The 23,795-nt window shown below is 49.2% G+C and overlaps 1 protein-coding gene across 2 annotated transcripts in view; it reads right to left on the bottom strand.

Moving 5' to 3' along the window:
- The window catches only part of SEMA7A (semaphorin 7A (John Milton Hagen blood group)), a 58,359-nt gene extending 34,564 nt beyond the window's left edge, over positions 1–23,795 (bottom strand). The window contains exons 1-2 of one of the 2 annotated variants that reach the window (XM_039491989.1): positions 23,781–23,795; positions 11,169–11,315 (exon numbers count right to left, since the gene is read on the bottom strand). In XM_039491989.1, coding sequence (XP_039347923.1) covers positions 11,169–11,280 — 112 coding nt within the window. In that variant the 5' untranslated portion in view covers positions 11,281–11,315; positions 23,781–23,795. Of the gene's footprint in view, positions 1–11,168; positions 11,316–11,491; positions 11,627–23,780 lie in introns of those variants that run through there. The other variant, XM_039491988.1, reaches the window with a different exon arrangement.

The following is a 23,795-nucleotide window of genomic DNA, read 5'->3' as shown; positions in this document are numbered from 1 at the left end:
CAGTGGCACCTGAGTTTATTCTCCCTGTCTGGGAATCTAAATACAAGAGGAGCTGGTGACTAGCTGTAGGGACGTTTATTTCTGTCAACTTCTGTCTGCAGTTTTTAAAAGCTGTCAGCGCCCCATCCTTCCAGACAGCCGCGGAGCAGGAGGGGAGAGGATCAGACCAGATGGCTGCTCCTTTACCCGAGAGAGTCAGTGAAGCTTGTGGCATATAAACAGCATTGGCTGATCAGAGTCTTAGACATAACAATGTGCTGCCAATACTGTAACTGGAGGCTCCCATAGGAGCATTTCTCAGAAGCGTCCCAGGGTGGGTGTGCAGCCGGGATGAGGGTACATCTCTGAGCCCCAAGGAGGAGCCCTCCGTAGCGGGGTTGGTTAGTGATACCTAGAGAGGTGGGACCGCAGCAGAGGTGGAGGGTGGGATCCAGCCCAACTCCTTCAGCCTGGTGATGGCATTTTAACTCAGGGCCTCTCTGTGGAATCAGTGGCCTTGCCATGGCAAATCAGTCATCTGAATTTAGGAAAGATGTGGACACATTTGAGAGAGCAGAGAGAGCCACAGAAAGGATCAAGGGTTTAGAAAACCTGACTTAGGAGGGAAAAGTTTAAAAAGCAGAGCATGTTTAGTCCTAGGCAAAGAGACCGAGGGGATACCCGATAATCTTCAGATATGCTACAGGCTGCTATAAAAAGGACAGTGCTCAATTGTTCTCTGTGTCCACTGAAGGTAGCACAAGGAGCAATGGGTTGAATCTGCAGCAAGATTTAGGTTAGATATTAGGAAAACTTTCTAACTCTAAGGTGGTTAAGCTTAGGAACAGGCTCCCAAGGGAGGCTGTGGAATCCCCGTCAGTGGAGGTTTTTAAGAACAGGTTGGACAAGCACCTGTCAGGGTTAGTCTAGGTTTGCTTGGCCCTGCCCCAGTGCAGGGAGCTGGACTCGGTGACCTCTCCAGCCCCACCTTTCAATCTCGCTAGGATTTACAGAGCGCTTTCATCCCAAAGCGCTTCATGGACTACGGCTGAAAGGTTCAAAGCGGCCCAAATCCCAAGGGGTTTCAGTGAGATTTGGGGACCTGACTCAGACTCCTGTGGCAAGCCCAGGCTGCATACACAGCCGCTCTGAAACACTGTCACGTCTGGGCCAGAGGGCAGCAGCCAGAGACAGACAGTGAGAAAACCACTGGTCTAAACAGACACGCCAGGCACAGGGGAGATGAAAGGGGTAAAAGGGGCTTCTCGTGAGCATGCAGCATTTTCCTGTCTGATCTACCCAAGGATCCTTGTTCGTCCAAAAAGGGCTGGGGCGGGGGAATTGTACCACGCAGACCAGACGGGACCTCAGCTTTGAAGGTCACACGCCAGACTCCAGTAAACTGCCTGGAATGGAAGAGCCGAGAGGACCTTGGCCTCACCCAGATTTGGGGAGTTGGTGCTAAGGAGACTTTTTTTATCCTAGACGACCGATTTCTGAACCTCTCGGCAGCGTGGGCAGGGGAGCCAAAGTTCAGCCAGAGGTTGTGAGGAGACGATGGCAGCGTGCCAGGCGCATTGCAGAGTAACAGCTCCCTGCACCGAGGCAGGGCCAAGTAAAGCTAGAGCAGCCTTGACAGGAGATTGTCCGACCTGTTCTTAAAAACCTCTACTGACGGGGATTTCACAACCTCCCTTGGGAGCCTGTTCCAGAGCTTAACCACCTTAGAGCTAGAAAGAAGGAATGTGGGGTCACATGTCCATCCCCGCCCCCGATTCCTCGGTCACATGAGGAGGCCGAGCCCCCTCCCTGCCAAGCAAGCTGTGCGGGGCAGGGAGAGGCAGGAGGGGAGGAACAGCTGGGAGCTGCTCGCAGGTGCCGCTTCTTTCCCGGAATGGGGGGCTGGGCATGACTCGAGCTGTTCTGGGGTAGTGGCCTCCCACTGTCAGCAGGCCCTGGTCATCTATGGTTTAATCACTAGGACGCTGGGTTACAATCTAAACAGACAAGCCTGGCACCTCCCCGGTGTCTGAGGTAAAAGGTGTTCCTTGTTAGCACGCAGCAGTTGAGTCTCATCTACCCGCCTGCACACCGCCAGCATCCCCCGAAAGCTCCCAAGTGAGCCTCTCTTTGGCTAACAGCTGCTCTCTTACACTTGGAACAAATGCCAGAGGGGATGCAGCTGGTCCCATTCAATGTCACTGCCTCTTTGCTGGAGGTAGAGGGCGAGGAGACAAGAGCGGCACATTGTTATTCCCACCTCTATCCCCACGGTGCTGGCAGCACCTGGCATGGGCTGGGTGCTCTGTGCTATTGGAGGCTGTAGCATCACCCCAGCTCGAATTCTAGAGTCAGCCCCAGAGACCTAGTGGTAGCAGGGTGAGCCTCGATCCCTCTCGGTGTGCGTTTTTAAATGGAATTGTACAGTGAGGAGGATGGAACCTGGCTTGACAACCGGAGAACAAATGAGCTTTAAAGAGCCCAGACTCCTGGGGTGCAATTCTGCAATGTGCCTCCAGCGGGTGCAGCAGAGATAGCCTACCCCAGCAAATGGAGTAGGGGAAAGGCTGCTTAAAGCAGGCTGCATTAATTCAGTGCCTGCCCCTGGCTGCTGCATGTGTGCAGGTGTGGTCACAAGAGGGAGAATGCTTCCCCTGGGTCGATTTCCAGCTCTGACACTGATTCACAGCATGACCTTGGGCAAGTCACTTTGCCTCAGTTTCCCCATCTGCATCAAGGTGAAGATGAAAGGCCTAGAGTCCTCTGAAGGGCTGAGCACAAATAAATGCCCATCAAGCACTTGGAGAGCCTCGGACAAAGACAGACCATCGAGGGTACCAGCTGTATGAAGAATTACACTAAGGCGGAATACGTACATTTCAAGAACTCAGCTCTTCTTTTCTGAAGGACTCAAAGGCCATGGACCCTTCCATCTCCAAGATGGAGGCTCCTTTCCCACCCAGGTCTGTAGGATGTTGCCAACTGACTGCACCTATATCAGGTGAGCAGCTGAGTCTCAGTCTCTGCCCCTGGTGGGACAGGGGTCCACACCACAGAGCCATCCCTCCCCTACCACTTGTCCCCTTTTGGACCTGGGTCTGAAGGGGCCCTAGATCTTGTGCTCCCCGTCTCACTCCTGGTCAGCACCCAGGCACATGGGTGTGAGCTACTTTCTCCCTGCACCTGATCTGGGGATAAACAGCTCTTTGTGCACCCCCCACCACACCCCCACTGCTTTCCACCCAGCCTCTTGCACTTTACAAACAAAAAGCAACAGGGAAATTTGGCATGAGGAAGAAGCTCAGTTAGGAGAAGAGACTTTCTGTTCTCCAAAAAGCCTGCGGGTGACAAGGAACAATTTGGAGAAGTTCATACCTCCTGCAGAGGGACCTTCTGCTTGATTAGCAGCGGGCACCACCCACGTCATTATAGGCTCCCTGCTCACCATATTAGGTACTTCCTGCCTCCCCATCACTGCAACAATGAGTTATTTCAGTACCCAACTTCCATTGAAATCAATGGGAGTTAGATACAACTACCCTTGGGGATCTGGACCTGACTGCTTGGTGGGCCCCATCCCTTCACTAGGGTTAGGAAAGGCAATTCAGACTCCAGGGAATTCAGTCTTTCGTCCAAATTGCTCCACCAATGACCCACCCTCACTGCTGAGGCACAGGTAACACCGTTTATCTATTTACATTCTTTCCTTCCCCGCCCGGGCCAAGTCATAGTGGGAGCACTGCTCAGCTGAAACTTAAACCAGGGGTGTGTCACCAAAATTAAATTATCGTACAAGCTGGCAAACCTTCATGACTTCCTATTCTCACACTGTGAGTCATTCAGTATTCCCTTAGGTTAAGGAAATGCTTTCTGGGGATAATGATACAGACATCCCCTGTAAAGCGCTTTGAGATCCACAGATCTCAAATGCTAGATGAGAGCTAGGGATTATCATCATTTTTATTCCCACCATGCATAATTAGACTGTGGAACCCACTGCCACAGGAAGTTGTTGAGGCCAAGAATTTAACATTCCAAAAGGGACTGGAGTGATTTATATGGATAGCAAGAAAAGCCAGAGCCATTGTAATTATGGACAATAATAATTTTGAAAGGAATATTAAACTTCAGGGCTTCAGTCATTCCCGACGCAGTAGAGATCAAAATGAGCTCTAACGTGGGGGCAGATTATCCACATCTGCTACTGTGCGACTCTTGCACCTTCCTCTGAAGCATCTGGTGCTGCCACTATCAGCAGTAGGATACTGGGCTCATAGACCATGGGTCTGATCCAGTCAGGAAATCTATGTTCCTACTGCTATTGGAGATTCTTCTGTCGCCCAGGTGAGCTGGTGCTTTTGGAGAGGAGGATCTGTGTTTTAGTCCTGCTGAGCCATGAAGTAAACTGGGGCCAGTCACAGAGGTCAAGCTACTAACAGGACTGACCTTGGGCTAGGCAGCGTATGGAGCCAGGGCTAGTTGAATGTACGGGATGCATTTTGAAATGGACAATGATTTCTAAATCCTGTATGCCAAGTAAAGCAGCCTGAACTTCACATTGTTTATTCCAACCCTATTTGTTTTCTTCACATTCCTATAGCAGGCGGGGACAGAAACCACTTGCTCTGTTTGGTTTTAAAATGTTTTGCACTGAGACTTAATTACGCCAATGTCACCCCTAGAGAAGATGACCACAGAGCAAATCTGCACCACTCGGAATGGGGCTTTCTACTGGAAATGCTGATGCTGGTAACTCCACCCCAGGTGCCTTTTCTCCTGGGGGAAACAGGGCTTCAGTCATTAGAAAACAAAGCTGCCTTCAGCAGTGGAAACACCATGTGGCTTCCTCGCTTTGATTCTTCCTCCACTGTCTCACTTTTTCTGTGAATCAGCCCCAGTGAGAATGGAAAGGTTCCCCACAAACCCATGGCACCCACGGTCTAGAGGGCCAGGCTAAGGGATTTCTGGGCAAGAAGAAAAGATCAGGATGAAGTGGAAGTAACCACACATTACACCCACACAGGGACCACGTGCCAAGTGGTGATGGCTGGATTGGCACAGCCCATCAGCTGCAGGGGGAGAGGATGAGGAGCAGGGAGCCTGGTACCAAATGCTCCCATGTGGCTGATCCAGCTCCCCTCAGATGAGGAAGGGTGGATACAGCAGCCATGGGCCAAGAAGGTAACTCCCTACAGAAGCAGATGCTGGCACAATACAGATACTGCTGTGGGCACCTACTCCTGACACACCAGTGCTGACCCACTCATCTAGGGGTGGAGCACCCCCCCACACCCCAACTCCAGCCCACCCCACCTCCCGGAGTGCTTATGGCTGGTCGGTCATATACGGCTTTTGGGTCTCAGGGACACTCCTCCCATCAGGCCCTGCTGCAGCCCCTGCAAAGGATCTGAGGACTGGGGCTGGAAGACACCAGATGAGCAAGCTGAGAGGAAGGGCTGTCAGATCCATCTTCAGCGAGGACCCCAATGGACAGATTCTCAACCCCCCCCACACACAATGCATATGCCACTATTATAAACTTCACAAACGCCTTATTCTCATCTGCCTCACATTGAGCAGCAACCCATAGCATAACAAGCTGGACTGAGACTGGGAAAGTCTCGTACTGCCTACATAGCACTCGGCATACAGAAGATGGATTGGAGGGAGGGATGGTAACAAGTGCTGTGTTGTTAGACCTACCAGTGGCACACGATACAGTCAGCCACCAAAACCTGCTTGCCAGAGTCTACGACGTGATGCCCGACTACCATGCAGGGTGGCTGATCCGATCTCTCCTGGAGAAGAGACAGTTTCACGTAGAACTTTGCAAGAAACAGAGCCGCTGGAGACAAGGGAACGGCCTCCCACAGGGCAGTGTGCAAGCACCACTCCTCTTCAACCTATATGCCAATGACCAGCCCATGCAGATCAATACGAGGAGCTTCACATATGCTGATGATCTATGCAGCACGTCCTAGGAAAAGGACTTCACTGCTGTCGAGAACAGACTCACACGTGTCTGGAGCAACCTCTCAGCTTATTACAGTTAGAACCAACTTTACGTCAGCCTGACCAAGACACACGACAGCCTTTCACCTATGCCATCGAGAAGCCAAGCGGAAATTAAACATCACCTGGGATGGAATCCAACAGTGCCAGAACCAGTGGGCCCGGGGGCCATGCCCCCCCACTTTTTAACATGGGCAGAGTTTGGAGGAAGGGGGAAGCACTGCCCCTCCCTCCAAACCGCAAGCCTTGGGCAGGCATGGAGCAGCGCTGGATGGGGCTGTGCTTCGCAGCAGGGGAGCTGATCTCAGCATTGCTCCGTGCCTGCCTAAGGCTTGTGGTTTTGGGGGGGGAAATGCCCCTAAACTATGCCCATGTTAAAAAGGGGGGACATGGGGTCATAAACAGGTGTCAGCGGCCACACCCACCCTGCCCTGATTGCTAACTTGGAGTGGGAGTCCTGGCTAGATGTGGGTAGGGTCCCAGTGCAGTGCCAACCATCATGCTCCTGTACTAGCTATGGACTGTTCACAGAGCTTCCTTCTGAGCGAGATATACACCGGATGGGCTCATCCCATCCTTCACTGCCCTGCCAGGTATGGCTGAGGTTAGCTTTAGTAAGGGGTATTTTACACACAGTGCCACCTAGTGGCGGAACAGTATCACATGGAAAAGCCTAACTACTGCTGCTGTAATGTAGCATATTGGGCCAGCTCTGTTTTTCCTCTTGGTCTCTTACTTTGCAGCCCTACCACACTGTAAAGCCGTGTCTGATCTGACAAGCCAGGGCTCAGCGTGAGATGATCCAAATGTACCTTTTCCTAAGCACAGCCCAGCGGGCCAGCGTTTAGTTCTAACTGTGCAAGCAAAGAAAGAGAACACAAGTTACCAGCCTGAACACACTCCCTTCTGCACTGGCAAAGGGAGGAGTGCCCGAATTCTCTGCAACTCTGAGCACTGAGGGGGCTATTTTGCAAAGCTACAGAACTCCACAGCTCCCTTTCTTCCTTCATGTGCACTAGAGGAAGTGAAATGCACCAGAATAGACCCACGGGCCACCCTGTCTAGCTTCTGCTCTGACAATGGCTAATGCCAGATGCTTTGGAGGAAGGTGAAAAATCCTTGCAATTAGAAATGAGTCCAAGCTTTGGCATTTGGAACAGGTTCTGGACTCAGTTCCCCTTGAGACCACAACTGAGAAGGAGGAAACACCCAATTGGGTCCCAATACCCATGTTTACAAACAGACATGACCTAGCTACATATATACCGCTCCTATGTCAGGATCTGGTGGCTAATCTGCACTAGAGACAGCCAAGCCCACTAGATATCCCTTTAAATAGCATAGGAGCCATCCCACAATTCCTACACTATAAGTCTCATCTCTCTTTACAACATGTCTTACTAGATAAGACTATCTCATGGTAGAAGGAATTGCTTCCGCACTTCAGCTGGCAAGCAGTTCATGCCCTGAAACAGTATGTATTGAGGACGGTGTTGGAATTGCAAGCTATTGCTTTAAGAATGGCTGGGGTGGGGGTGGGGTCTGGTCAGCCTTGCAGGCTAAGGGACTGTCTGAAAGTACCTGATCAGAGTCAGTATTGGAAAAGGCCATCTTAAAGCAAGGTGGGCTGAGTTGTGCCTCTCTGCCTGGGGGAGCAGCCTATTTTCATGCTCTCTGGTTTTGGATTCTTGCTTGTTATTCTGAATTCTAAGAAATAAAGTCATGCTACATTGCCAACTTCCAGCCAGAGTATTTATGTTGTTTTACAAATAATTTCTGTGTGTGCGCGCTATGAGCACTATAGCAACAGGATTGTGCCAAAACTGGTGATAAATTTGCAGCCCGATATTGCACTGTTATTCTGGCTGCTCCATTTCAGGCAGTTTCACGGCCCACCATTTTCCACGTTATTGGACAAAACAGCTTTTCTCCACACCAAAATCATGCCACGTTTGGAACCTCAAAGCTGTCTTTGGCAAGAAAGGGGCCCATTTCCACCCTGAAATGGGGTGATCGCTCTGAAAGAGGGACAGTAAGCCAGTGAGCGGCTAATCCGGTCAGGGAAGGCTTTATTAAACCCAAAGATTCCAAACAAGAACAGATCAGCTCAGAACACTGGGTCCCTATTCCCCCCACTCCTCCATCAGGAGTCTGGTCCCTGAAAAAAAAAAATCATGAGATTAGCATAAAAATCTCATGAGTTGAAACAATAGGACGTGTCAGGACCTGTTTCCCTTGCCTTCTGAGCCTGGTCTGGGGCCATATTCTGAGGCTTTCTGCCAAAACCAAGAGGGCTAGAAAGTTTAAATGAAAGCCAAGACGCTCAGTTAGTCAGTGGCCTGCAGGAGTGGAGGTGATATTCTATGGTTCTATGATGCTTTAAGGAAAAGCACCAAATAACGCCAGACTCATGATGAGAGTCCACAGAGTGACTGATTTGCAACAGCAAATCTAGCTGTGTGGACACTGCGGCTCCTGCAGAGACATGCATTAGCCACCCGAGCTCAAGCCTTGGGGGTCAGATGGGCTTGAGTGGCTAGCACAAGTCTACTCAGGCTGGGGAGCTCACTCACACCTGCAGCGTAGACACACCCATAAAATCCTTGGTCATTTTTGTTGAGTCCAAGTTGTGGCTGTGGGTTTGGGGACACTGATCAGAGTTACATCTGAAGCAGGCCAGGCACTTCCCAGACACAAGATAAGCCAGTTCCTGCTCCAAACAGGTTATCATTGAAGTGTCTAGAATGCAGGCGGGGTGGGGGTAGGGATCAACACAAAAATAATTTCCCAGCCTCCTTTCCCCCAGGCCAGACAGCCAAGAGGAGTAACAGCTTTGGGTCACAACCCACCTGGGCTGGAACTGAATTCATGACCAAAGGCACCAGACTCCCTAGCCAATCCTCTCTGCTATCCAGTCTGCACCCCGGCACTACTGGGTAAGAAAGATGTGGGTGACAGGGAGCCAGACTTACACAGAGAACAGCAGATTTCCTAAATTAGACATTGTCACTGGATTCCCAGCTGTTCAGAGAAATCCTGGACAGGATCCAATAAAGCAGGGGTGGGAACACTTTTCAGCCCAAGGGCCACATCGGGGAATAGAATTTGTATGGTGGGCCATGGATGCTCACGAAATTGGGGTTGGGGTGCGGACTCTGGAGTGGGGCTGGAGATGAGGAGTTTGGGGTGTAGGGGGATGCTCTGGGCTGAGACCCAGGAGTTCGGAGGGCGGGAGGGGGATCAGGGCTTGGGCAGGGGTGCAGGTTCTGGCTGGGGGTGTGGGCTCTGAGGTGGGGCTGGGGATAAGAGGTTTGGGGTGAACGAGGGGGCTCCGGGCTGGGATCGAGAGGTTTGCAGAGCGGGAGGAAAATCAGGGCTGAGGCAGGGGGTTGGGGCGTGGGGAGAGGCTCAGGGGTGCAGGCTCCAAGTGGCGCTTACCTCAAGCGGCTCCCGGGAAGCAGTGGCATGTCCCTTCTCCAGCTCCTATGCATGGAGCAGCCCCCGACCCTGCTAGCGCCAGACCAGGGCCATGCAGCTGCTTCTTGGAGCCCCATGGTGTGGCCCCAACCCTGTGCCCCGGCCAGAGCTCCAGAGCTGGGCCGAACCACATGGTGCGGCTCGCAGGCCAGCTTAAAACAGCCCGCCCCTGCAATAAAGCGACAGGGACATGCCCTGTCTAAGCCCTGTGGCAGAAGCCATCTCAAAGCACGTATTTGCTATCAAGTTTCCCAGCACTAATTATCAAGTGCGCTCCTTGGCAACAGCGTCTCCCCGCATCCCATGCCGGGAAGCCCAGCTTGGGGCACACGTACGTTACAAAGGCTCCGACTGAGCGGGTAAATAACTGCGTAACAAGCAGCAGGGGAACATGGCCAAAGAGAAACAGGTGCCATAGAAACCTGATCGCTTCAGCCTGCTCTTTCCCCTGGGATACGCTCCCTTGGAAAGAGGCGTTTGCCCCTCACATGCGATCTGACTCTTTTCCCCTAATGGGAAGATTCAATGGAAATTCTCCTCCTCCCTAAAGCTCACTCATTTCCCAGCCACGGATTCTATGTCCCCATCTCCTCCTTGTACCATTTGTCTGCATTATTTGCCAGACAAAGAGATAATAGTGGCACCTTTCTCCTGGATCGCCTTTGTCTGACTCCCCACATGCTGTGGATATCATTCAGAGGCCTTAATATTCCCCACGCTCTCCAAATGCCCCCGAACAGCTGCTTCCGAGCCACACTAATCACAAACTGCACATGGCTGAAGAATAACAGAGGGTTCATAATAAGCTAGGCCATAGCTGGGTGCAAACATGCCCTCAACAAAGAGGCTCCAGGAGACTATACAGAGAAGCTGTTGGTCACAGACTGACAAGACATTTTCAGCACGGCTGTCTGCTCGGTTCAGACAAATAGCGTAAAAATCAGGGACACAGCTGTGCCTTCTGTTAATGCCTTTGTACACGGCGTTAATCAAGGAGTTTGCGGGGGGGAGAGAAACCATCAGTAAAAGCTATTCTGTTCTATACATTTAGATGTGCTCTACAAACACTGTATACACTTCCTCATCTGTAACCTCACCTCGCTTCTAATAACTGTGCCCCTCCATTTCTGCTCAAGGAGAATGCAGTACGAAATGTTTAGCGCAGAGCCAAATTGGCACAGAGACAGCAGGTTAAGTAACTCTAATGAATAGAAAGATAACTGTTTTACAAGACATGTGTTTGGCATTTCAGCTTCTCAGTATCTGTGCAATTCCAGGGAGAGCTGTTACAGTGTCTCTCCAGGAACTGGGCATATCAGCAGCCTTAATTATATTTGTGCAGTTTGGAAACGGGATGAAATAAAAAAAATGTAAAGGTCTCCTCAAGAAAGAGAAAGATCAGCTGTAAAAAATTAAGAAACTGATCAAGGAGGAGAAAGATCTTAACACATGAGCAAGTTGCCAGTTAATATCTTTTCATGTATAACAGCATCAATCTTCCTTGAAGAGGCAAAAATGAATCAAGACTAATCCCACCAAAGTGATTTTATACAGAGAGAAGATATAGATTGTTACACCAACAGGGCTATTCTCAGCATATCTCTTGTAAATGGCACATAATATTTATACATTTCTAGGTTGCCAGCTCTGCCTGTCAGGGAGTACAAGGATCTGTCAGGCAGTTGCTCTCTAGGACTTACCTTTTGGAGCTGTAATAATTCTAGGATTCACCCTTGAGTGCCCGGCTGTCAGGAGAAACAGGTGGCTGGTCCATAGGGCAAAGAGATAGGCAGCACGTGAGTTCAGACCCATTTCCACAGCTGTCCAAAGAGCTCAGCAGCTTAGGTCTGGAAGAACAGTAGAGCATACACTTGCAATACAAACCTTTGAAAGTGGGTGTGTCTAGAGTCGTTACTCACACTAGCCAATCGGCGTGCAAGCAGGAAATATGGGTCAGGGCAGCAAGGGTGGGAAACAGTTACCCCAGCTAGGGATAAGGGTTTATCAAAGCTTGGAAATTTACCAAATCAGCTACTCTGGAATAAGAGTCCACACAAGGAGTTATGGCAGGATTTCTGGTCTGGAATTCTTGTGGAATAAGAATTCCAGACTAGCTATTTCACTCCATTTCCAAGGGAAGACAAACCCTAACTCACCATCCAAACCCTTTATGAAGGAAGGTGGGGGGAGTATGATGTTATCACTGCCTGAATCCAGAACACCTGCTCCTTGTAGATGAAACAGGGAGTAGCGACTGCCCCACAGCAGATCCAATGGCCAATCCCCTCTAGAGCCATACAGCTGTTCTTGGGGAATGTGGTGCTCTGCAAGCTGGAGGTGCCAGGGAGGGGTCACTTTGTGCCTGTGGAGATGGATAGGGCAAATCCTCAGGGTCAGAGAGATACTGTAGCCCCCAGCTTGCTTCTGCGGCATTGCAACCTCAAGTGTTCAAGAATCATGAGTGGCTAAAAACCATGAGCTTCTAAATAGAATACATTGGGCTGATTTTTTTCTTGGCTTTCTAGCCTTTGAGGGCCACCTTTACAAGCTTTCTTCTGCCACCATGAGGGATAGAAACTTACTTTAAAAAAAAAAAAGAAAGCTGAGATTCTGGTGTATTCCCCTAACTCTGGTGCGTAGGGCTTTTTACTCCAACTATCGCCAGGCTCATGGTAAGAATCACAAAAGTTGGCTATGGTCTGCCAGATGAGAGACAGTATAGCCTAGGGGGTAGAGCACTAGTCTAGGACTCAGAACTGGAGTGTATTCCTGGCTCTGCCACTGGCCTGCTGTGTGACCTTGGGCAAGTCACTTTGCCTCTCTGTGGCTCAGTTTCCCTGCCTCTAAATCAGGCCTAGACTTGAGCCAACTGGCAGTGTGAGTACTTACCTAAACCAAGAAACCAATGGAATATAGCCCTACTTAACCTTGACATTGGAAAAAGAGATGATGACATTAAAATCCCTCCTGTACTTCCAATTTGATACATCTTTCTTCCCCTCCAGTCCTATAAGGTTGTGCCGTGTTGCTGTTCACTTATAAACAGCTGTTATGTTCCACCCCAGAAATGGTGGCATTTTTGTACTGGGTTCATTGATCCCTCTGCACATTGGGCCCAATTTTAATTTACTGCTTTGGCAGTGTGAGCCTTAAAGTGAGTGTAAATGTAATTCATGCCCACTTTAAGGCCCCTTTACATTATCAAGGCTGTGTGAAAGTACATGAAAGTCAGGTCCATCATTTATAAATCAGCAGCATGGTATATATACACGTCACTCCCTTTTTAGCCCCAGCAGCTGTTGATGATGATATGAGACTAAAAAATGTTTTGCGCCTAAAATTTGGGTTGTACACACAAAAGATACATTATACCCTTGAAAGCTTGATGTATTATTATTTCCTTTATAGTTTATGTCCTGAACAATCTTAGTTCTGGTTTTGTGCTGTGTGTTTATACTATTAGTGTATTATTTTTAGAACATTGCAAAAGTCAGGACTATCTGAATGTGATTAGCATTATATAAATTATATTAATAAAAATATGAAGACATTGGTCAGCATTGTGACTTATTGGTGCAATGGGTAAATCATGGTTAATTCAATTAACAGAACAAAGCATTTTCTTAAAAAAAATGGCATTTCATGTAAACTAATATTCTAAAAGGGAGATTGAGTTAGCAGTCCAGAAGATACCATTATGGTCCCCTGAACTACCCGTTGGAAGGTATTTATTTACATATGCTATCTAATCGGTTAACTCTGCACCAACCCTCAGCATTCTTGAAACATATAACTCCGGCAATTTTTAGTCAATGATGAGCTCGGATTCTCTCTGTGTTTATTTTTATTACAAACTGAATCTATACTTTGCATTAGCTGCATCCATGCATTTGATATCCAAGTGTTTTTATCCTGGCATTAAGAATGTGGCTCTGGACCACAGAATTTAGTTCCAAACTCTCCCAAGCAAGGGCGGCTCCAGGCACCAGTGCAGCCGGTTGCCTGAGGGAGGTCCGCCGGTCCCGCAGCTTCGGCAGCAATTCGGTACACCAAAGGCGCGGGATCGGCAGATCACCTGCAGAAATGCCGCTGAATCCTGACCAGCGGACTGCACACAGGCGCGCCACCGAAGGCCACCTGACTGCCGTGCTTGGGACAGCAAAAAACACAGAGCCGCTCCTGCTCCCAAGGGGTCTTGTTTCAGGGCCTATTCAAGTCAGTTGCACTTGGTATAACAGCAAAAAAATCTTCATTAAATCCATTTTAATTTCTGAGTTTATTCTGAAGCATATGGAAGAGAGACAATCGTTTTATAAATAGCTTGAACTTCAGCCCAGCCCTCCAGCCAGTCACTGTCAAAATGCTTCCTCCAGACAGTTCCTCTTATTTCTAGGCAGCTGTTTTCATACATTTCCCTGTGTGACGGTTCTTGGATCATGAGTGTGGTATGTGGGCGTTAGCTCCCTAACCTCAGCAGCCTTTCAGCCATTCGAGCACTCTCCACCAGCCCCGTCTTTGCCTTACAGTTAACAAGAGGTGCGCCCGTCCCCGAGGCCCTCTGAATCATCCCCCTCTGATATCCAGCCTCACAGAAATCCCAGATCCTCTGCCCCCAAAAGAGCAATGTCCCCCGGTTTACCAGTTCTACCTTAAATCACTGCTCCTGTATAACGAAAGATGGCTGATTTAAGTAGGAAATAGAGATTCTACTAGAAACAAGAGGAAATGGTGGAGACAAATGGTTACTATACAAAACAATCAAAAAGCACAAACTAGGGCCTACACTTATTGCTAGTTACCTTTCCCGTCTAATAAAGAAGGTTTTCCCCTAGGGAGATCAGATAGCAAGTGTCAATATCAGACCAGGTTTTTTCCTGGGGGGCAGAGGGGGGGGAAGATTTGGGTAATAGTTGTGTATAGAAAACAAAGCAGGTCCTGATAATATCGGGTCATCTGGTCACCCTATTTCCCCCTACCCCCAAAGGTCAATCTGTTGCAGAGCTGGCAATCAAAGGACAGCAAAGAAAATGTAATTCATACAGCCGAAGAAAAATAACTTGTAAACACACAGAGAGCAGAAGGGAAACAGGCCAACCCTCGTGAGAAAAATGATCTTCACGTGTTTTGTAATTACATTTTATATCTGGGGGTAAAATCCAAGCTTTACTGTTCAGATTTTAGGATTCCTTTGAGCAGCAAGGCTGGGCGATGGGTTCCCTTGAACTTACAGCAATAAAACGTGCTGGGGGATGGGGGAGGGGAGATTTTCATAGACAAATGGACTCGTTCCCCTCTATGCCTCTGAAAATCTGATTTGCACTATGATTTCTGAGAGGCGATGATGCCTATTCTGGGTAATAAATCCCTGGTCACTAATCTGGATCTCTGTACACAGTAGAGGTGCCTCACCTTTGTTTTATATTCCTCACTCCTGTGAGAGTTTAAGCTCTGGCTGTAGGAGTGGAAGGCCCGGCTGAGTGATTCTGTTCCTGAACTGCATGCATATAGTCTAAGCAGAGAGTTAGGGTGTTATCCTATGCTCCTCACTCAGGCAAAATCCCCATTAGGTTTACAGGAGCTTTGGATGATCGGGTCTTTAATTGATTATTTGTGACCACAGCCTGAGTTAGCACAGCCTTCTGTCTTGCGGCTCAGCAAGCATGTGAGAGTTATTAAAGAGATGGGGTCAGAGGCCCAGATGCCGCAAGCAGGGAGTTCGTTCCACGCTCACATCTATGGTATACAAGGCGGAGTAGCAAGGCCCCTATTCAGCAAAGCTCATAAGCACATGCTTCAGTGGGACTTTCAACGCAGGCTCAGAGTTAAGCAGGTGCTTAAGTGCTTTGTTGAATCAGGGCCAGAAACGGCGCTCGAGATGGGAGAGCGGCTGATCCCAAACCCCTTGATGTTAATGGGAGTCTTTTCAATGACTTCAGTGAGTTTTGGATCAGGCCGAAAATGAGAGGGATGTGAGTAGCAGCTGACACAGGGAGGAGAGAAAGGTTGAGCAGTATGAGGGAACAATGGGATTCTGGGTTGTTTCTTGCCTCCAGCAGCTCACAACAACAAAATACAGGTGCCAGCCAGGATGTTGTTGTGTTGAGTGCTGAGGATCACAACAAGTTCAGCCTTATAGGGTCTTGCTGCCAGAGCGGAGCTGGGAGTTGAATTCTGTTTTGGGTTTAATGCTGATAGCTTCCCCTAATGAGGAGGCATTTTAAAACACAACATGTCATTCGCAGCACTGGTCTTTGAAGACTAAAGATATATTGGTGCTTGGATCCTACCATATAATCAGGGAAAGAATGACTGTTATTTTTACAGCGCCCGGGCTAGAACAGTACAAATGGACTTGTGCTCTGCCCCAAAGAGCTAACTAAGATCCATTTATACAGGAATTGCAGTTAAAGTTTAGCTACCACCAATATTCTTTGTGACACACTTACAGTCTCACTACCTCGCTGCTGCACTAGAGCGCCTCCTAGTGTCACTACAGGTGTCATGCATAATTTCCCAGCACAAGGTCCAGCATTATGACCGTTTGTAAAGGTTAATATTTATACGTGGTTCCTTTCATTCAGAAATCTCAAAGCACTTTACAAAACTGTAAGCCAGTTTCCAGGCGAAGCCAAAGTTTGCTTCCACCTCTAGAGTTTTCCCACAACTATTTCACATTTGGGGACGATGTATACCTTCAAGTCAGTGACACCGCTATGGGTACCCGCATGGCCCCACAGTATGCCAACATTTTTATGGCTGACTTAAGACAATGCTTCCTCAGCTCTCGTCCCCTAACGCCCCTACTCTACTTGCGCTACATTGATGACATCTTCATCATTTGGACCCACGGAAAAGAAGCCCTTGAGGAGTTCCACCAGGAGTTCAACAATTTCCATCCCATCATCAACCTCAGCCTGGACCAGTCCACACAAGAGATCCACTTCCTGGACACTACAGTGCTAATAAGCAATGGTCACATAAACACCACCCTATACCGGAAACCTACTGACCGCTATACTTACCTACATGCCTCCAGCTTTCATCCAGACCACATCACACAATCCATTGTCTACAGCCAAGCTCTAAGATACAACCGCATTTGCTCCGATCCCTCAGACAGAGGTAAACACCTACAGGATCTCTATCAAGTGTTCTTAACACTACAGTACCCACCTGGTGAAGTGAAGAAACAGATGGACAGAGCCAGAAGAGTACCCAGAAGTCACCTACTACAGGACAAGCCCAACAAAGAAAGTAACAGAATGCCACTAGCCGTCACCTACAGCCCCCAACTAAAACCTTTCCAGCGCATCATCAAGGATCTACAACCGATCCTGAAGGATGATCCCTCACTCTCACAGACCTTGGCAGACAGGGCCAGTCCTTGCTTACAGACAGCCCCCCAATCTGAAGCAAATACTCACCAGCAACCACACACCACACAACAAACACACTAACCTAGGAACCTATCCTTGCAACAAACCCTGGTGCCAACTCTGTCCACATATCTATTCAAGGGACACCATCACACCATCATAGGACCTAATCACATCAGCCACACCATCAGGGGCTCGTTCACCTGCACATCTACCAATGTGATATATGCTAGGATGTGCGGAGGGTGTGCACGTACAAGCAGTTGTTTCACTGGTCTCTACTACATAGAGTCAGCACTGCTCAACTGTGTGTCAAAGCTCAGTACCGCTAACCACTAATGGAGATGCTCCTTTAGATAATCAGATTTTAGGAGCCTGTGCTTTGGAAGCAGGAGGATCTGAATTCTATCCTTCTGACACAGACAACCGAAGAGGCCATGACATGACCATAAGTGACAACCATGACGTCCTGGAGGACCATGGGTTTGTACAGTAAAATACTATTACAAGAGACCAGGATATATACCAGGAAGTTCTAGGGTTTTGTCCTCCTGATATTTCTGCTTGCCTTTGTGATCCTTTTGGGAAGGAGCAGCACATGGTAGCAGAGGAGAAAGGACCTCTCCCAGCAGAAAGACTGCCACAGTTATCAGACAGCTTTCCTTCCGCATGGGCTTTGCTATGTACATGAAGAGGCAGCAACATGAAATAAAGTGAAAGGCGAATGGAAGAGAATTAAACCCTTATCACAGCTGAGGAGGGATATTGTTTGTTCCGGGGCTGGCAGAAAGACATCTGAACTCCTAGGAGGCTAAAGCGATCAGAAGGAAATGGAGCTTTGTGGAATTTTCCCCTCGCCATGGCAAAGGCAAATTAATGGTCAGTAAAAATGAAAGGTGCTGTGACTCCATGAGAACAGGAGATCCTGCTCGGTGCCCTGTGAGAATGCATCCCTGGAATGAGTTCATCAACCACAACTCTGCCCCCATCACTACAGTAGCTGAGCACCTCACAAGCTAAAACCCAGATCTTTAAAGGTACTTAGGCACCTAACTCTGATTTCACGGGGAGTTAGGTGCCTAAATACCGTTGCAATCAGGGCCTAAGGGTACATCCATACAGCAGCTGGAGGTGTAATTTCCAGATCAGGCAGATGTATAAGCATGAATCTTGATTAAGGTAGTGCACAAAAAATAGCAGCATAGCCATGGCACAGGCTAGTCACTCACATACACACCTAGGATCTTAGGCAGGATTGTATGTGGGAAAGTTGCACGTATGACCACCTGGGTTGCCCTTTTTAAGTGCACTAGCTTGATCAGAGCCAGTGTGGCTATGCCTACCCAACCTGGAAATTGCACCTCCCAGCTCTAGAGTAGATACACCCTAAGAGACTTGCCCACAGTCAGTCTGGGGTACAGGAGGAACTTGACCCCATGTCTCCCAAATTGCAGGCACATACCCAAACCATCGGACAACCCCATCTTTCCAACGCTCCTCTTTTCAATCAGAATCTCTAGTCCTCAGCAGAGCCAGACTGCCCTGTGGGATGCTCAAGTATTATAGCTGTTTATTAGTTGCATTGCGCTAGCACCTAGGGCCCCAAGGCGGGATCAGGACCCCACCATGCTAAGTGCTGTACACACATATCATGAAGAGATGGCCCAAAAGTGCTTAGGCCCAGATCCGGAGAGGTATTTAGGTTCCTATCTTCCACTGAAGTGAAATACATTGAGCAGCTGGGCCTTACAGTCTAACTAATGTTTCCTTTTTCCAGTGTTTCCGACCGCGTGTGGGGTGGAGGGGGAGGTATAGCTGGGATATATAAATGACCACTCGTGTTTCTGATGATGTGTGCTGCACATGTGTGCATGTGTACCTGGGATGTATAAGGGGGTTTATCACCAGTGTTTTTTATTACGTGTGTGTGTGCGTATCTGGGATATATAAATGGTTGATCATGCATGTTTCTAATTGTGTGTGTGTGTGTGTGTGTGTGTGTGTTCTTCTTCAACAGTTAGTCCAACAGTTGGCCATAACGATCGTTAGTCATTCTGTCCATTCCTGTGCAGCTGCAAGGGCTTGATGGGCCAAGAGTCCAATGTCGGAACAGACTTGATCTGCTTCTGGGCGCCTCCACCTCTCGAATGGTGGAATTTTATCTCGGCTGTTACAAACCACTCGGAGAATGGCGTTTGCTGGATTGCCTTGCGGCATTCTAGCGACATGTTTGAAATTTAAGATGCCATCTGCGGACAATGGCCCCAATAGTCTGTAGACCAGAGCGACTGTAAACATCTGCGTTACTAATGAAGTAATTCCACTTTATGCCCAAGATACAACGTTGGCTTTTTGTGTGGAAAGCCTCCGGCTTTGCCTGGTCTGAGCGGCATAGTGTCCATGTTTCACAGCCTGCCATACAGCAGTACAGGGAGGATATAGCTCGAATAGATCCTGAACATGGTTGTTGTACTGAGATGATGTTAGTTCCATATTTGTTGTAAACAACCCATGGCAGACACTGTGATGCCAATCCGGTGAAGAACCTCTGGGTGAGAGTTTGAGGAAGTGGTGAGTATAGAACCCAAATAGTAAAAGCTGAAAAAGGCTTTGACAGTTTCATTATTCAAAGATTGAAGTCACTGGTGGACCTGATCCTAGGTTTTGCAGCTTTGTCTGTTACCATGACCGACCTTGGCCAACTCCTCCTCCATTTGCTGGAGTGCCTCGTGAAACCTATCTGGGCTCTGTACTAGGAGAACAATGTCATCAACGTAGACTAGGTCTGAGAGCAAGAGATCACTAATCTAAATGCCTACTGACCTGACAGAATGCTGCATTACGAAATCCACCACCTGACAAAAGAGCTCAGGGACCAAGACACAGCCCTGCCTGACCCCAGATACTGATTTAAAAGATGCCAACCTCCCATTCTCAAGATGTCCATGGGCAGTGGTTCTGTGCAGCTCACTAATCAAGTCCAGAAGAGTGATTGGGACATGTACGCCCCTTAAGGCCTTCCATAAAGCGACTTAGTCAACTAAATCAAACGCAGTCTTAAAATCAACTGACACCATGTGCAGGGGCTTCTTGAACTCGCAGCGTATCTCCAACAACAAGCAGAGGGCCAAAATGGCATCTAATGTGGTCGTGTTCCTCATAAAATCTGACTGATGGGGGTGATGTTTCCAATGTAGCAGGGGCTCCAAACGCACCAGCAGAACATGCACAAACATCTTCCCTGCCACGGACAACCAGGTGATTGGCCTGTAGCTCTTACATTCACTGCGCGGTCCCTTGCCCTTATAAAGTGAGATCACAATACTGTCTGTCCAGGAAGCTGGCAAGGTTCCAGTTCTCCACATCAGGCAAAAGATGGCCAGGTGTGTATCTGGAATATATAAATGGCTGGTCACCCATGCAGCATGTCTTCTTTATAACTGGAGCTGTGAAATATGAGGTGTGAAAGGCCTGTCCTCATGGAGGCTGGATCTAGCTCCAAAGTCTGAGACCTTATCTGTGAATTTCACCAAACCACTGGGAAATACACCAGGGTTTCAGTGAGCAATGAGATCCTGAGCCACGACCTGGATCCCCTGCGGGAAATGATGTGCAGGCTCCTAGCGGAATAAGTCACTTCCATGTCTTCCCCGCAGAGGAAATAACAGCCTCTGTGGTCCCAGGGATTTATGTCACGGGTCAGGGTCACAGAGTTTATACCTGAGAGTTCAGAACAGTCCAGCCCAGCAATCCCTCCACACAGCAAATGCTCACTTTATAGGAGATCAACTAGTGTGTGTTGAGACAGGAAGGAAGGAATGTCTACTGGCCATTCCTGTAAGTGACACAGATACTGACACAAGGGGAATGTTCAGCACCAAGGAGCCTGGGATGGGGCTTATTCCGCAACACCTGCAAGGTGAGGGATAGATCCCCAATTAGTCACATGCCGCACCTGGGGGATAGCTGATTAACTAATTGCCTCCTGGCCTTGTAAGTAGACTGAGGGAACTCAGGGATGGAGAGAAGATCTTAGAGAGGAGGTAGGCCGGGGAGTTCCTGGCCTCGCGTGGGCCTGGGGCAGGCAGACTAAGGAAGGCCACAGGGTCAGGTAGGCCCTGGAAAAGAGGGGGCAAGATCTAGGGAGAAACTGAAAATAAAGTGGGAATCTCCCACAGAGGGAGACTCACAGTGAGCAGAGCAGGCTCCTGTGGGAGAGAGCCCAGAGATAGGGTTTGTAAGCAGAGAAGACTTCAGTAGCCCAAGGGGGCAGAAGAATTATGCAGTTTTGTTTGCACTTGTTCATGATTCCCAGGAAGGGTCTGAAATTAGGCGACTTGGCTGGAGGGCTGAGCCACAGAAGACCTGAGGCCAGAGGGCAGGTGGCCTGGGGGAGGCGCTAGAGCAGAACATAGCAGCAACACAGCCGGCACTGGCAAAAGGAGGTGAATGAGCACTGTCAAAAGGCCACCTTAGTTATTCCAGCCTCTATTCAGCCTCCTTGTCTAGCCAGCTAGGGACAGATTCTGCTGTCATTTACACTAGCATCAAGGACTCTACTGAAATCAATACGAGTTACTGTGGATTTACACCAGTGTAACTGAGATCAGAAGCTAGCCCTAGCTGTTTGGACAAACAGGGCTGTATTTAAACTGGGACTTTAATCCAGATTTACAACAGTGAGGGGAGACCAGAATCTGGCTGTTAATTCTCAATTTTTATATTACCAGATGGGCCCGGATACACCAAAGGTATTTAGGTGCCTAACGCCCATTGAGTCACACAGGAGTTAGGTGCCTTAATACCTTTGGGGATCTGAGCCATGGAGCTTATACTAGGCTGTCTTGAGATGCAGATGATCTGTGCTTGGTGCAGGACCTGACTTGTGTGTGGGGGCAAGGAGCGCAAGCGGTTGTTGGCCACCTTTCCACCACTGCCTGTAATTCTGGGCCCAGTTCGGCCCCTAGCACAACCGAGAGCAGCCTCCGTATACATAACAGACGAATGCTAATGTTGAGGAATCACTTTGCCCGCCATTGAAATGCAGGCACCTTTGGAGTGAGATATGGCAGCTGACCAGCAGCACAAAAGTTTAGGCCAGGCCATAAACAGTACTGTAGCCAACTGAAATGGCAGGAATTTTAGGTAGGCAAAATCTAATCACACACACTGGTGTTTAGCCAAGATGGCAGAACTAACGTGTTCTGCAGGGTTATTAACATAAATTCCTCCCTAAAATAAACAAAACTCACAAACAACCTAGGGTGAGGGGAGAATGTGTAAGCAATCTGGTTAAAGCAACCTGGGCTTTGTTTCTTTTGTTAGGCCAGGAGCGAGCTGGTTTTTCTAGTCAAACTGTTTTACATTTTGTCTAGGATCTTATTAGAAACACTCCTTTTGTCTGTGGCTCAAGAAGTTAATAAAGGGTGTTCGTGGATAATTGCGGATGCTGCTTCTCTTTTCACGTCTTTCTCTTCCTCTCATGCACTGTCATGTCAATGATTGTTTATGGTCTCTTCGACTCCATGGGCGGAGGGTGATTTTTCAAATGTCTTAGTATTATTCATGTAGCTGGTATTGACCCTTCAGACACAGCCTGCCATCCGGATGAATGATCAAAAGTACTCTAGCTCAGACTGATTGATGGACAGATGACACCAGAAACCCAGACCAAGGACAGACAGATGGATGACAACAGAGAGATGATGCACGGCAGATGGATGGATTAATGACAGACAGATAAAGGTTTGATAGACAGGTGATGACAGATATGATAGACAACAGGAGACAGACGGATGAATGAGGAGTGGCAAACCAAGACACACACATGCTAGACCAGTGTTTCTCAAATGCAGCCACCGTGGCCGCATGAGGCCACCAGGGGCTTTTCTTGCAGCCACAGCCTCCTGGGCTGTGATGGGGTGGGGGAGGGCAAAATAGCGGCCCGTCCCCCTCGCTGTTGCTCCTGGATGCAGTGCCTTAGTGTTGGTTGCTGGGGCCAGCAGCAGGGGTTGGGCCCTGCCCCGCTCTGGAGTCACCTGGGGCACAACGCTGTATGTAAGCGGGGGAATGGTCTCACTGTTGTGGGGAACTTTCCTGGCTTATACACTACCCCAGTGAAATGAGCTAGCGAAAGGATCTGAGTCTTCACTCCCACTTCCTTTACCCAGAGGCCTGCCTGACCTCGGGGGCTCCCCTTCCACTCTCCTGTGTGGCAGAGTCCTTGTAACCCCAACAAGGCTGGGCCCAGGATTCCTGGGGGGCTCGACCCCCAACCTTGTTGTGGTCACTTAGGACAGGGGCTAAGGTGTCCCCACTCCAGGGTGCTCTCTCTGCACTGGATGCTTCTCTGACCCACTGATCATTACAAACAGTTCAAAGCAAATACAATGTATTAAACAGCAATCAATTAAAAAAAATTAGGAAAGAATGGGAAAAGTGAAAGGAAAACCCGTCACCCTGCTCTGTGGCACAGGGACACCACAACCAGCCCTGGCTGGAATGTCAGGGCAGTTCACAGCCTGTTCCTCACCAGTCCCAGGCCTCCTTCTCAGGCCCCAGCTGTGCTCCAGGGATGCTGCAGGTAGGACACTTGCTCTGGCGGTGGCCACAAGCTCTCAGGCTCTAGGTGGCAGGACCCTTCTTCCCAGCATCGCCCCCACCCCATTGGGCTTACGATCCCTCTCCAAGTCTGGCCTACAGGGCCTCTTGGCTGAGGGTGTCTCCCTGTGCTGGGCCCACTGCCCAAGGTGCCCCTCGTGTTTCCAGCTGCTCACCGCACCCAGCTCCGTCCGGCCTGCTCCAGCCCCAGCTCCCCTCTGCCTCAGCTCCAGCTCCATTCTGGCTCAGCACTGCTGCTTCTCTGCCTCCAGCCCCCTGGGCTGCTTCTCTGGCCCCTCTGGCTCTGGTTGCTGCAGCTCTGCTCCCAGCACTGACCTGCTTCCTGGGCTG

This window comes from Mauremys reevesii, linkage group 10 (genome assembly GCF_016161935.1).
Source record: "Mauremys reevesii isolate NIE-2019 linkage group 10, ASM1616193v1, whole genome shotgun sequence".
Taxonomy (NCBI): domain Eukaryota; kingdom Metazoa; phylum Chordata; order Testudines; family Geoemydidae; genus Mauremys; species Mauremys reevesii.
The sequence above is the reverse complement of the archived record's forward strand: the minus strand, read 5'-3'. Positions and strand labels throughout refer to the sequence as shown.